We start from the raw sequence: 12397 nt of genomic DNA, 5'->3' as shown, positions 1-12397 counted from the left end.
ACAAAATCGTTTAGCTAGACCTGCATTTATACAGCTTTGAACGTTACAAAAACTGCACTGCAGTGTTTGAATCTGCCGTGCATGAGGTCAAAATATTTGGCTCACTTTCTGTGTCAGTGTGTTTCCGTTTCTTGTTTTTTTTTGTTTTACTTCATGTTGTTAGAGCATGGCTGTGATTAAAAAGCAATAACAAATTGCTTTGTAGAGCCATAAATTGTTAAATCTGATATGCATCTGTCTGTTTTCAACAGCTTGCATCCGCATCCAACACACAAGAAGAAACCAGCACAACGAGATTAAAGTGGATTCGACTCATCAGCCGTGTAGACACAACAGCAGACGGAAGGCACAAGCTTTTTTCACCTGCAAAAGATGCAAGGGTTTGTTCTCTACACTTTCTTGATGGCACACCAACTGCATTCGCTGTTTCAAAGCTGTACTTAAACTACCGAGTCTCGAACACAGGCGTCTCCGAGGTGACATGATCGACCTCTACAAGTATATATGCATGGGATCTACGACACAGGCAACCCGAATTTCCAGCTGGCCGAAACCAAAGACACTAGGGGAAACAGCCTCAAGTTGTACAAACCATTTTGTAGGCTGAACGTTCGGAGCTGCTTCTTCGCAGAAAGGGTGATTCCTCACTGGAACAGTCTGCCAGAAACAGTTGTGACAGCACCATCAGTGAACAGTTTCAAAGGAAGGCTGGACAATTTCTGGGCAGACAGACCAGAGAAATTCTCGCCAACGTGCTACCAATAACCGCCCGCGCATGCCACCAACAAAAGTGTTATTGGAGTACTATTCGACAGGATCGATGAACAGGCCTAAGGCCTTAAACATCGCAAGTTCAAGTTCAAGTTCAAGTTCAAGTTCAGAGAACTCTTTCCCAACACAAAACTTGGGATACCCTGGATTTCAACACAGACTGACAGAGTAAGTTTAAAAAAAAAAAAATTTTCTTGTTATATTTTGTGTGTGTACGCAGTAAAGAAGATGGGAAGGTGTTGAATGTATTTGTTCACACATGCTGCAACTGGCTGACCAGTTTCCTGACCAAGCGGAAGATGAGGGTTGTACTGGAGGGCGAGGCATCTGAAGAGGTAGAGGTCGAGTCCGGCGTCCCGCAAGGCACAGTGCTGGGTCCGTTGTTGTTCCTGTGCCATATGAACGACCTCCCGGACTCAGTCCAGTCGTCTGTCAGACTTTTTGCGGATGACTGTCTCCTCTACCGCCAGATCCGCACCTTTCAGGACCACCTTACGCTACAGGCAGACCTAAAGAGCTTGGAAGAGTGGGCCAACCAGTGGGGGATGAGGTTCAACGCTAAGAAGTGCTACGTCCTCTCCACCAGATTTACATCCCATTACTTCTACAGCCTCGGAGACACCATCCTCCAACAGGTCGAACAGAACCCGTACCTCGGCATACAGATCTCAGCCGACCTGAAGTGGGGCCCCCACATCACCAGTCTCTGCAAGAGGGCAGGATCTACCCTGGGCTTCTTACGCCGGAACCTCCGGAACTGCCCACGTGAGTGCCGTCGCCTTGCCTACATCACTCTTGTCAGATCCACCCTTGAGTACGGGGCGGTGGTCTGGGACCCCTACTACAAACAAGATGTTGAGAGACTCGAACGCATCCAACGCCTAGCCGCTAGGTTCATCATGAAAGACTACGTGTCCAAGGACCCAGGCTGCGTCACCAAGATGCTAGAGTACCTCCGACTTCCTACACTCCAGGAACGCCGTCAGCAACTTCGCCTGACGATGCTGTTCAAAATCATCAATGGACTTGTACCTGCCTTACCCCCTGACTCCTTCCTCACCCCGGTGAGCGTATCTCGGCGCCGAGTCAAGCCTAAAGCCTACGAGGGGTATGAGAGCCAAAACATCCTCCAGAGACAGGCAACCAACAACAGCCGCTGTTTCAAAGCTCCTACCTCAAAGACTGATCAATACAGGAACTCGTTCTTTATAAAGACAGTGATCGAGTGGAACAATTTGAGCGAAGCCACCGTCACCTTGACCACGCCCAGCGCCTTCTCATCGGCGTTAGGGGGGCAGAAACCAGTGTGAGAGCCTCAGTAGTTTTTATCCAGTTTTTAACATTGTAACATAGCATTTTTTAACTGTGCTTGAAAAGCCTACATTCTAGGGCAAACGGACTAAAACCGCAAGTACAGCAGCAAGAAGACCAGCTGGAGTTGTACACTATATCCACCTTGTGTACAGTGAACTTTTAAGACTCTTTTAGATGCGCACACCCAAAAAACGTCACGTTGATAGTCGTCGTCGGCTTCTGTGGCGCACCCGCCAACCACCAACCCAGGCGGGTTATCCAGATCCAGATCCAGTATCACTATGATGTGTCTGTGCCTTACAGCTTGAGTGATTTAATTGACTTTTCGTCTGTGCGTGTGTTCTGAAATCTGAACAAGAATGAATGTGGGAAGCCAAGCTAAGTTTTATGTGGGTGGTTTGTTTCCAGAGTGCGATTTGATCAACATTAGGAGAGCTCTCCATAGAAGCCAAAGGAACAAAAACAAGTGTACCGGGGAATTCACAGAGGGAGTTCTGTATTGCACTGAAAATGACTACAGTGGGTCCAAATGACCACCTTTATAAGTTGAAGTTGGGGGCATTGAACCCAAACGGACAACATATGTGGAGAACCCTGCATGAAGATGTAATACTACCATAAATACTGACAGAATGAACCCTGTTTGGCAATGTTTCAGACAGCAAGAGTGCTGATAGACATACCCCGACCAAAGCACCGGCTAGGCAGAAGAAAATGGGCAATGCGAGATCTGGAAGTGGAATTCCAGTTTGAGGCGTGCCAGGCCCAAGGATCATCAAGGGAGAGGAATGGTGTGCACAGCTAGTTGATTGCCAGAAAAGTGTGACTCTGGCCCTGAACAAGACCCATTCGCGACAGAAACATTTCTGGGTGCTCTTGTTTTTGCTTATTTCTTGATAGTTTTTTGTGTATAAGCAGATGCCAACTTAATGCACACCCGTTATGCGCAATCTTATTGCAATGATTAAGCTGACTAAGGAGAACAATAGACTGAAGAGACAAGTGAGTGTGTTCAAACTACAGATTGCAAACATGGCTATGAAAAAGAACGCAGACAGAAAAAATACATGGTTATTCAGAAATCTGATTTCTCGCAGAACATATATCATATTGCACTGGTATAGCCACGACTAGTCTCTTCCAATTAATTCATGTTTTTAGTGTCACCCTTTGTAACAAGAAGATGGCAGGAAAAAGTCAACAATTCTAAAAATACAAGAATTTTTAGCGATCAACCAATGAGTATTGACCCTAAACGTTATAGTATAGATGAGATGTTGTTTATGCAACAGAGACGATGATTAGACCTTGAGGATCTAGCCTATCGGTTTCGCTAATATAGGTAGAATAAAGTACATGTCACCAGAGTAGCCAAGAGCAACCTTTAACAATTTACTGGTTTGTTTTCATTTGTTTGAATGTTTCTCTCTTCTTCCTGCGCACAGTCTTCTCTCCGCTTCATGTCACCTGTGCATACCATAACATGTTCTGAGAAAAAATGTTTGCTTGGTTCACATTTTGTGTGTGTCTTTATTGATGTTCGTATGATGCAATGAGTGTGTCAGAACAAAATCTGAGTTCTCGTACTTTGAAATGGAGAATGAGAGACAAGACAAAGCATTACAGCACAAAGTCAAACATATCAGCACTTGCAAACAAAATACACACAATAGTCAGCTCAAAAAACTTTACTTATGTTGATAAACGTTATCACTAGCAGCAGATCAAATCTGATGACTTCATCCACTTGGCAATGAACATATTGGGAAGAAATATATCTAGTTTCATATATTTATATATATATACCAAAAACACACATGTAGTACAGTAAAAGTCATATCTATAATGGTGTACACAGGAACCTTCCTTTTCAGAACTCCAAACAATAATCTGATAAAAAAAAAAATTCCAGTACAGAAAAAGAGGGAGTCTTAAAATGTAGGAAAACTTACATAGGTTTTGACAAGACAAACATTTATATTTTAGATGCGACCCACCCTCCTACCTTTCAGGCTGAAAACTTACAGAAACGAAGCAGCTGTTCAACAATGTTGCTCTGCCCATTACATGTGTAAAGAGTAGAGCTTAATGCCTGGATCTGGCAAAGCATTTACATGAGTTGACAAATTGTTGAAATTAGAGTCGTCAGGATTGTTTACTTTGTGGAAGGGTTGCTCTCCTTGTTTATCTGTGTGGTTTCATAGTTAAGAGGAAAAAGCTGTTTTGTTAATACCGCTTTCCCTACTTCTACTAGTTCCTCCTGTTGCTGCCTGTATCAAAACGGGAAACAGGATTGGATTACTTTGGGAACAAGAGGTTGTGATGGCTGGCTCTGGGAAACAGGTGGTTGTGATGGCTGACTCTTGGAGACACCTAGAAGTCTCTTTCTGATTTTGACAAAGATGCAATCAGGGGCTTCCTCCTCCAAAATGACTTGCAGCCTGTTGCACATGGTCAAAACCCTGCCAAAAGGGAAAAAAATAAAATAATCAATATGAGAAAGAGACAGGAGACAACAACTTTTACTAAAGCATCATTTAGGACAATTTACCAAGTTGTACATAACAAATTGCTCACAAATTTGAGTGCAACTTGCATGAAGAGCATTTGCAGGGATGGCCAGATCTCAAAATCTTCACTTGCCAGACAGGCGGGTCATTTCAAGAAAGTCCAGTCCACCAAAAAGAATTGCTTGCCGGGTACAAACCCCAGTTGCTATAACTGCATTGTTTATAACGTTTTGAAACTAGAGTATTACAACCAGAAGTGTTGCATTTGACGAGAATTTTCACTAGCCAACCAGGTGAGTTGCCAAGCGGTTTTAACTAGCACAGCGGATTTTTTGTACTCGCCCCTGGTCATTAGTCAGATCAGATGATTTGACCATCCCTGAATTTAGAAAGTCTGTTCAGTCATTGCTGATTAACTGTATCACTATCAGTATCACTGCACTTTTTTTTTAAATTATATGTATATAACATAATTATATTGCTGACAGCGACAGGCATAATTTTAGTGTGTATTAATACTAGTATGCTGGTTTTTTCAGATTTTGACACATTCCCTGTTCACTGAAATCAAAATGTTGTTAGGCCACACAAACCATCTCGCAATTCAACTTGAACCATTCTCTTGTTCAAAAGTAAAGTGCAAATATGATTTATTTAAAAAAAAGTAGAGAGGTTTCCTACCTGTAAGCCTTTCCTCCTTAAAACTCGTTGACGAGGCGATGCATGAGGTCGAGCTCACACTCACAGGCAGCCGGTGATGAAGACGCTTGGCCACAGGAATCGCCCATCTTGCTGCCTTTCAATCCAGTTGTGATGATGAATGGATAAGGATAAACTTGAGCACACCTTTCACATACAACTTCTGCTTGTACTCCCGAAGAAGCACCCTCTCTGCATTTTCTGCTTCACGGTCAACAGGAATCCCATCTCCCAAGTTCCAAAGCAGGAAAAGCTCTAAAACAAAAAGGCCTTGAGATCAAATCACAGTTTTTCGCACCTGTGGAAGGCATTCTTTTTCCCCCCTCATCACCATTTTGTATGTAAACTTACAAAATACTCACTGACTCAGCTTGGGGTAAGCTTAGCAGCTATACAAACTGGCAGTGGCAACTTAGTATGCATGTTTGTTGTTTCTAAAAAATCTAACCCACACGTCAGATTGAAAATGGAAAACTTTAGCATACACTATCGCAACATGTATGCATCACGAATCGGAATATAGTTATGCTTCATAGTAAGTTAGATTCCGTGGACAGATCAACGGCACTTATTCAAGTTTTTGACTTTAAATTTAATCAACTGAAAAGTTACAGATTTACAGAAGTTGCTTTTTTGAAAATATTACAATGCACGCGAAAGCGATCTGTTCAATATATAAACAAGTCACGTAAGGCGAAAATACAACATTTAGTCAAGTAGCTGTCGAACTCACAGAATGAAACTGAACACAATGCAACGCAGCAAGACCGTATACTCGTAGCATCGTCAGTCCGGGCTTCGTCGAAGATTACTTGACCAAAATTTCAACCAATTTGGTTGAAAAATGAGAGCGTGACAGTGCCGCCTCAACTTTCACGAAAAGCCGGATATGACGTCATCAAATACATTTATCAAATACCGAAAAAAACGTTCGGGGATATCATACCCAGGAACTCTCATGGAAAATTTCATAAAGATCGGTCCAGTAGTTTGGTCTGAATCGCTCTACACGCACGCACACACACACACACACACATACACCACGACCCTCGTTTCGATTCCCCCTCTATGTTAAAACATTTAGTCAAAACTTTTTTTTTTTTCCTTACACCTGTTCCTTGTCCCGGTGTGCACTCACGCCGCCCCGTCCCTGCACTCACTGTTCCATCCACATCTGAATTTCGTTCCGCTGCCAGACTTGTCGATTTTACAGACGCTCCAGGGAGGGATGTCGGGTCGTTGCGGTAGGCTACCCTCGGAAGATGACACTGCACTTCTGCTGAGTCACTTCGACGGTGTTCAGTAGTGGGTCTGTCCCGAGCTAACGGACGCAGCCCACTACCTACTATGCCCCCTACTAACGACATTGACAGCTAAGTCGCGGAGCCAGACTGAGTGAGGGTCCCCTCCAGAGAGCAGACCGCCACCATGTCCCTCCGTCGACCCCCCAGAACGTCACACGTTGAGGACTGACAGCAGAAGTACTATTCAGGGAAGGATCGAACAGGAACACTGAGACCAAGGTCACCATGAGAGCTCCGGGCATGAAGGGCCACAAGAGCAAGGACACTTTATAATTCAGGATGATTAATGAGATGAGGATGATTATAATGATGATGCTATGGATTTCCAATTTGGTTTGAGACTACGTGACAGGGCAGCACTCTACGCTTACTGTCATAATATATCCTGGTGTCAACCAGGCCCGAGAACTGCCGCACCTGCGGTGTTGGTCAGGTAAACAGAACCTGAGCACCCTCAAAGTCGCATTCGTTAAGTGAATGACACTCGGCTGTGTGATTCCAGCCTTCCCATAGGAACCATAGCACTTCCACTCTGGGTAGGAGCCGACCGTAGCCCGAAAAACCCACATGACCCTGATGGGATTCGAACCCACGACCTCCCGGCCCACAGCCCGATGCGCTAACCACTGCGCTACGGGGGCCGGTATTTAGTCAAAACTTGACTAAATGTAAAAAGCAGATGTGGTATGAGACAGTAAGTAAGAGAGTATTAATATATCCTACACACTGTACTTTGCATACCTCACCAAACCTTGATCTCTTCCAAAGCCTTGTGCAATTTCATATGTCAATTTAAGCAAAGAGACGTCACTCTAGTAAGTATGGGGTGACATAATAGTTATAAAATTATCCAAAGGGAAAAAGCTGTCGAATTTATCAGGAACCAATATGCCGTTTGACTTAAAAATACATTTTTACAAAACCAGTATACATATGATTTAATTTGAAACATTATGAATATGAATTCATTACCTTGTAGTTTGGTTGTGGGACAATATGTCCAGATGGCGACTTGAAATCCCTCGTTGAATTTAATGCACTGGATTCATTCTGTGGTATGGCATATGTCAATTTTAAGTGAAAAAACAAACAAACCACACAGACATACACACTCACAAGAAACTTAGTGCACATCGAAGCATCAGAACACAGAGCAATACATGGATACATTGGAACCAAGGACTACTTTAGTAGTCCTTGATTGGAACCCATCATTTATCAGTACTATCACTTTTGCATAAAGCACACTTTTGTGCAGCAGGACAAAAATAATAATTTTGCGGGATATGATAATTATCTAATTCAGTGTTAATTTAACTTTCAAAAATAATATGTATCATTGAGTTCGTCAATAATAATTTCAAAAAGTAAGTCAGAAACAATAACAAATGAACAGAAATGAACATAATAAATACCTGAAAAAGCGACTTTCTTGCTGCAGATTTACCACTGTGGTTGTCTGCTATTGCCTATTTAAAAAAAAGGGGTAAAATATAGGTAATTAATATACCATTAGCTTAACCGAGCGCTGGTGTAGCAATGTCCGAATTCTCCGGATGTCAGCTTTCTCACTCGATATATACTTGAGACTGAAATAGCTGTTCCCTAGACAAATTAAAGAAGTAAACTTATAAGGATAAAGAGCATGTCAGTTTCTTGCAAGTCAAGGAAAATTGTGGTGAGATTGAATATATATTGCAACCCATAACATTGAGTGGTTATGTCCCTTAGATTGAAGATGAATCAAATTTTAATTTAAAAAAATTGGTTTGACAAATTTTTTCCCATAAATTTAATGTCAGAACTATCAGAGGGTGGTTGAAATTAACCACATGCTTTAATTCTGTTATTCTAGGGAGAAAATATCCTGCGATACCATGGATGCACGGAGCTGTAACTTAATACGTAACATATATATACCACAATAGCTGTTAATAACATTTATACCTGGCGTTTTGCAGTAGGCGTCTCTCCTGTTGGTGACCTGTGTGCCCTCTTTGTCCCAGATTTGTCCTCTGACCAAAACGATGGGCTTCTTTCATCCTGTGGTACGACACAGTTAGATATGTTACCAGCGGCACAACATTCTATCCTGATGCGTGTTGTTGTTTCATGTGTTGTGCTTAAGTATTGTGATTGTAGTGTAAATGTGTTTTTTTCTTCTTCCAAGAACATAGTATTATGCATTTGAACAGTAGTACATGAGGGAAGGGGATTGTCAGTATGGAGTTTATGAGATATACATGTACATTAGGCTTGTTCATGTCCTACTTATAGGCGCGCGTGCGTATCTAATGTTGATAAGCAAATTTAGTTTGGGAGCAAGTATTTTTGTCTGCTCATACTGACTGTGCTGGCAAAGAGAAAACTGTGAGTAATGAATAACAAGATGAAAATAAAGTTGACTTTCACACAGAAAATACCATACTACATTCACGCTCTTCAAATGTAAATATACCATATTGACTAGCCCATCAAATCCTGGCTGACATTCTGCCCATAGCTGCTTGTGTGTTTGTGTTTTCGTTCTATTTGTATGGGTGGGGTACCATGGAAGCTAGTGTAAGTGTAACAATAGATTCAAAGAAGCCTTGATAATATTTTCACAACAATTTGATTTTACTGTCTATATTTTGTAAAACATAAAGGATTACAAAATAAATCAGTGTTGGTTTTGGGTGGTCACAGAAGCCAGTACTTGTTAAGTTGTTATCACTGGAACCCCTAATCAGAAGTTGGTACTTTGGCATGTGTTCATACTGGTGCAGCGGTATATATATATATGTTACAGTTAATCTGTGAAACCAGGGAATAAATGTATTAACTAGGTAATACATGAATTAACTGACGGAAAAAACCAGTTAATTCATGTATTACCTAAAATATTTTAGTTCATACACGTATTCCCTACTTTCACAGATTAACTGTAACATATATAATGTGAAAGATAGAGAAAGAGAGAGAAAATGGTGCTCCTATTTTTGCTTAATTGACATATTTATTTCAAAAAAAAAGATAGAAGTAACTGTTGTAAAAATTGCAATCGTAAAGAAAATGTAATGGCAGTAAACTTGGAAAGCACAGCTAAAGGCAACACTGTAGAATGCACCGCGCGTCTCCAACCACTGTGATCAAAAATAAGTCAACTTGAGTGCGCTATCAATAATTATTTACAATGCTTCAGTTCTACCACAGGTGGAAGGTATCATTCGCTGGACCACCACTATCATAGTCTTACTATGATATTGGTAGTCTTACTATGATAGTGGTAGTCCAGCGAACAATATTTTCCGCCTGTGCTTCAACATCACCAGTGAACACAACCTGGGAAGCAAACATCTAAATCTAATATTTGATTTTGACCTAAATCTTAGTAATTATAGCAGAGAAAAGACTTACCATTCTGCGCATCTGTCATGAATTCCGTACACACAAAACTGATGACAGTTAAGAGTGACATAACTTGAGCCAACGGGAGTGACCAACAAGCGGGACCTTCAACATCCAAGAAATTGGATCCGGTCCCCCACGGGAAGAAGAAGAAGAAGTCGACAGAATAACACTGACAGCCGTCGTCCGAAGGTGGCTGAGCGGACGTGAACCTAACGAAAATAAAGCACGTTCAGCAAATCAAATTATAAAACATACACGTAAAATATCAGGTGCTCTTCTGTCATCTGCTCTTCATACTTCATTATTTTGCACGTAAATCAAACCCTAAATTTTACATAAACGTTGTTCGCTCGACCCTAGACTGGCTAGAGTATGGGGCAGTTGTCTGGGACCCATATATTTAAAACTGGATACCGACAAAATCGAGAAGATTCAACACAAAGCAGCGAGATTTACCTGCAAATATTACAGATCCATGGAGAAAACCCGGTTGTGTCACAGAGATGCTGCAGAGACTGAACTTGCCATCAGACTCAGCACTTGCTGACCGGCGTAGACAACTTCGCCTGACGATGCTGTACAAGATAGCTGGAGGGTTAATACCAGCCATACCCCCAGAAAGTTTTCTCACACCCGCAGAGAAGAACAAGCGGAAAATCAGACCAACAAAGCCTATAACAACTCGAGGCCATTCAAAATTCCAGTGTTAGTGTTAGTCTGCCATTAAACTAATAACGACAACAAAGAAGGGAAGTAAGCCTGAAGGGGTTTACGGGAGTTGTCTGCCCCATTATCGAAAGATACTTCCGGTTATAACCATCAGAAAACAACAAATTGTGCGTTCTCACGATCATTGAGGTCTGCATTCTGTTAATAACTTTGTTATTATCATTCTCCTCAAGCCTATCTGTCTAATAAGTCGAGCTAAAATGGGCTACGTTCAGCATTTGTACATATCCTTCTGTGATGTGACTATTGGATGACGTCATCGAACCATCGTTGCCTAAGTTAATTTGAATGGAAGCTCGCGTCATCATAATTAGCGTAGGTTCCTAAATGTGGTGGGTGAGAGAAGGCAGATTCGACCGAGACACAGACCAGAGAGCATCGATACTACGACCGTCTTCAAGACTTGAAGACGTCCGTGTTACAGCCTTTAACGGTGAGTTCGTCAGAGGCATTTGAGCTTAGCTTCCCCCGGGGAGCTCAGTGTTATGTGAAGTTAATGTAGTAAGCGCAAGGCGGCTGGGCATACCTCGTCCCCGGCCGCAGTGCGTGTTATGTTTCGTGCGTACCGTCCTGTCAACCGTATTGTCTTGTCTTGTCTTTCCATTACTGCCCACAATCAACAGTAGTGATTATTTCGGCACTTGATGGGATGTTGCGCAAGTCCAATAAAGCAGCGTTTCCAGCATCCAAAAGTCCATTAAAATTCACAGGTTGGGGAGTATGGGGGGGAGGGGACATGAGTCACAGTGGCTGCTGGTTTGTTATCTATGTAAAGCTCGGCTATCACCACAATGGTGTCAGAAGTTCGTATTACGAACCTGCGCCGGCGTAAGTGTGGCTGTGTTTTTTTGTGTGTTTTTTTTGCCGAGTTTCTGCGGGAGGGAATGCCATAACGGACATTGCCATTGGTTGTCCCTGACACGAATTACTATCTGGGTGGGCGTGTCAGTCGTCAGTTTCTGTCGTATGTTTCAGCATGCATGTGTGTTCGTCTTGTCTATTTTGTTCCTGCTACAACAACACCGGGTCACCCCGGTGTGACGTTTTCATCTTTCGCCGTGGTGATATTTCGATTCTCGGCCTCGTTCTTCTTCTTCCCGTGGGGGACCGGATCCAATTTCTTGGATGTTGAAGGTCCCGCGGTGATGTCCATACACTGTTGGCCCCCATTGCGGTCTGTGCCAGTCGTGTAAGGAAGTTAAAAAGCCAAAGCTGGGGGGGTATGGGGGGTGCAGGAGGGCAGTGGAGAGGAGCTTGGCTAGGTTTTGGGGTTATTAAAACTTTGTACAATCCATCAACGGCTATGGGAGGGAGGTGGATGGCTGCAGGGCTCTGCTGCCACCGAGTCGTGACATGAACGACTCAAGGGAGGGGGCGGATGTGGTGGAGATCGGGAGCTTGTTCCACTCTGATGTTGTCTGCGGAAAAAAGGAGTGGGACAGTGAAGGGTGGTAGTCCTGTTCTTGGTGGATCCTATTCCCTCTCGTTCTCGTGTCTGATGGTTTGAGAAACGCGGTCTTGTCAATGCCGACCATGTCATTTTTAATTTTAAACATCATCGCTAGTCGACTGTTATGTCTTCGTTCTTCGAGGCTCTTCCATCCTAAGTTTGTCAGCATGTTGGTGACGGTGCCAGGCTCTTTTTCCCTGTAGTTATTGTGGACATATCTGGCCGCT

At 42.7% G+C, this 12397-nt stretch overlaps 1 protein-coding gene across 4 annotated transcripts; it reads right to left on the bottom strand.

Moving 5' to 3' along the window:
* Positions 1-3758: 3758 nt before the first annotated feature.
* On the bottom strand, positions 3759-10718 carry LOC138954872 (uncharacterized). 4 transcript variants are annotated; one of them, XR_011451992.1, is made up of 7 exons: positions 10448-10718; positions 9998-10200; positions 8546-8641; positions 8109-8203; positions 7571-7648; positions 5277-5549; positions 3759-4547 (listed from the first exon to the last, which is right to left on the bottom strand). XR_011451992.1 is itself a non-coding variant. In XM_070326632.1 (7 exons), the coding sequence occupies exons 2-6, from the start codon at positions 10007-10009 to the stop codon at positions 5445-5447; spliced, it is 345 nt and encodes a 114-aa protein (XP_070182733.1). In that variant the 5' UTR covers positions 10010-10200; positions 10448-10718; the 3' UTR covers positions 3759-4547; positions 5277-5444. The 4 variants fall into 4 exon arrangements, 2 of the variants coding, with proteins under 2 accessions (XP_070182733.1, XP_070182734.1); XM_070326632.1 differs by lacking the exon at positions 8109-8203 and adding an exon at positions 8014-8067; XR_011451991.1 differs by lacking the exon at positions 8109-8203.
* Positions 10719-12397: the final 1679 nt, after the last annotated feature.

This window comes from Littorina saxatilis, unplaced genomic scaffold, assembly GCF_037325665.1.
Source record: "Littorina saxatilis isolate snail1 unplaced genomic scaffold, US_GU_Lsax_2.0 scaffold_197, whole genome shotgun sequence".
Lineage (NCBI taxonomy): Eukaryota > Metazoa > Mollusca > Gastropoda > Littorinimorpha > Littorinidae > Littorina > Littorina saxatilis.
This window is presented reverse-complemented; position numbering and strand designations above follow the sequence as displayed.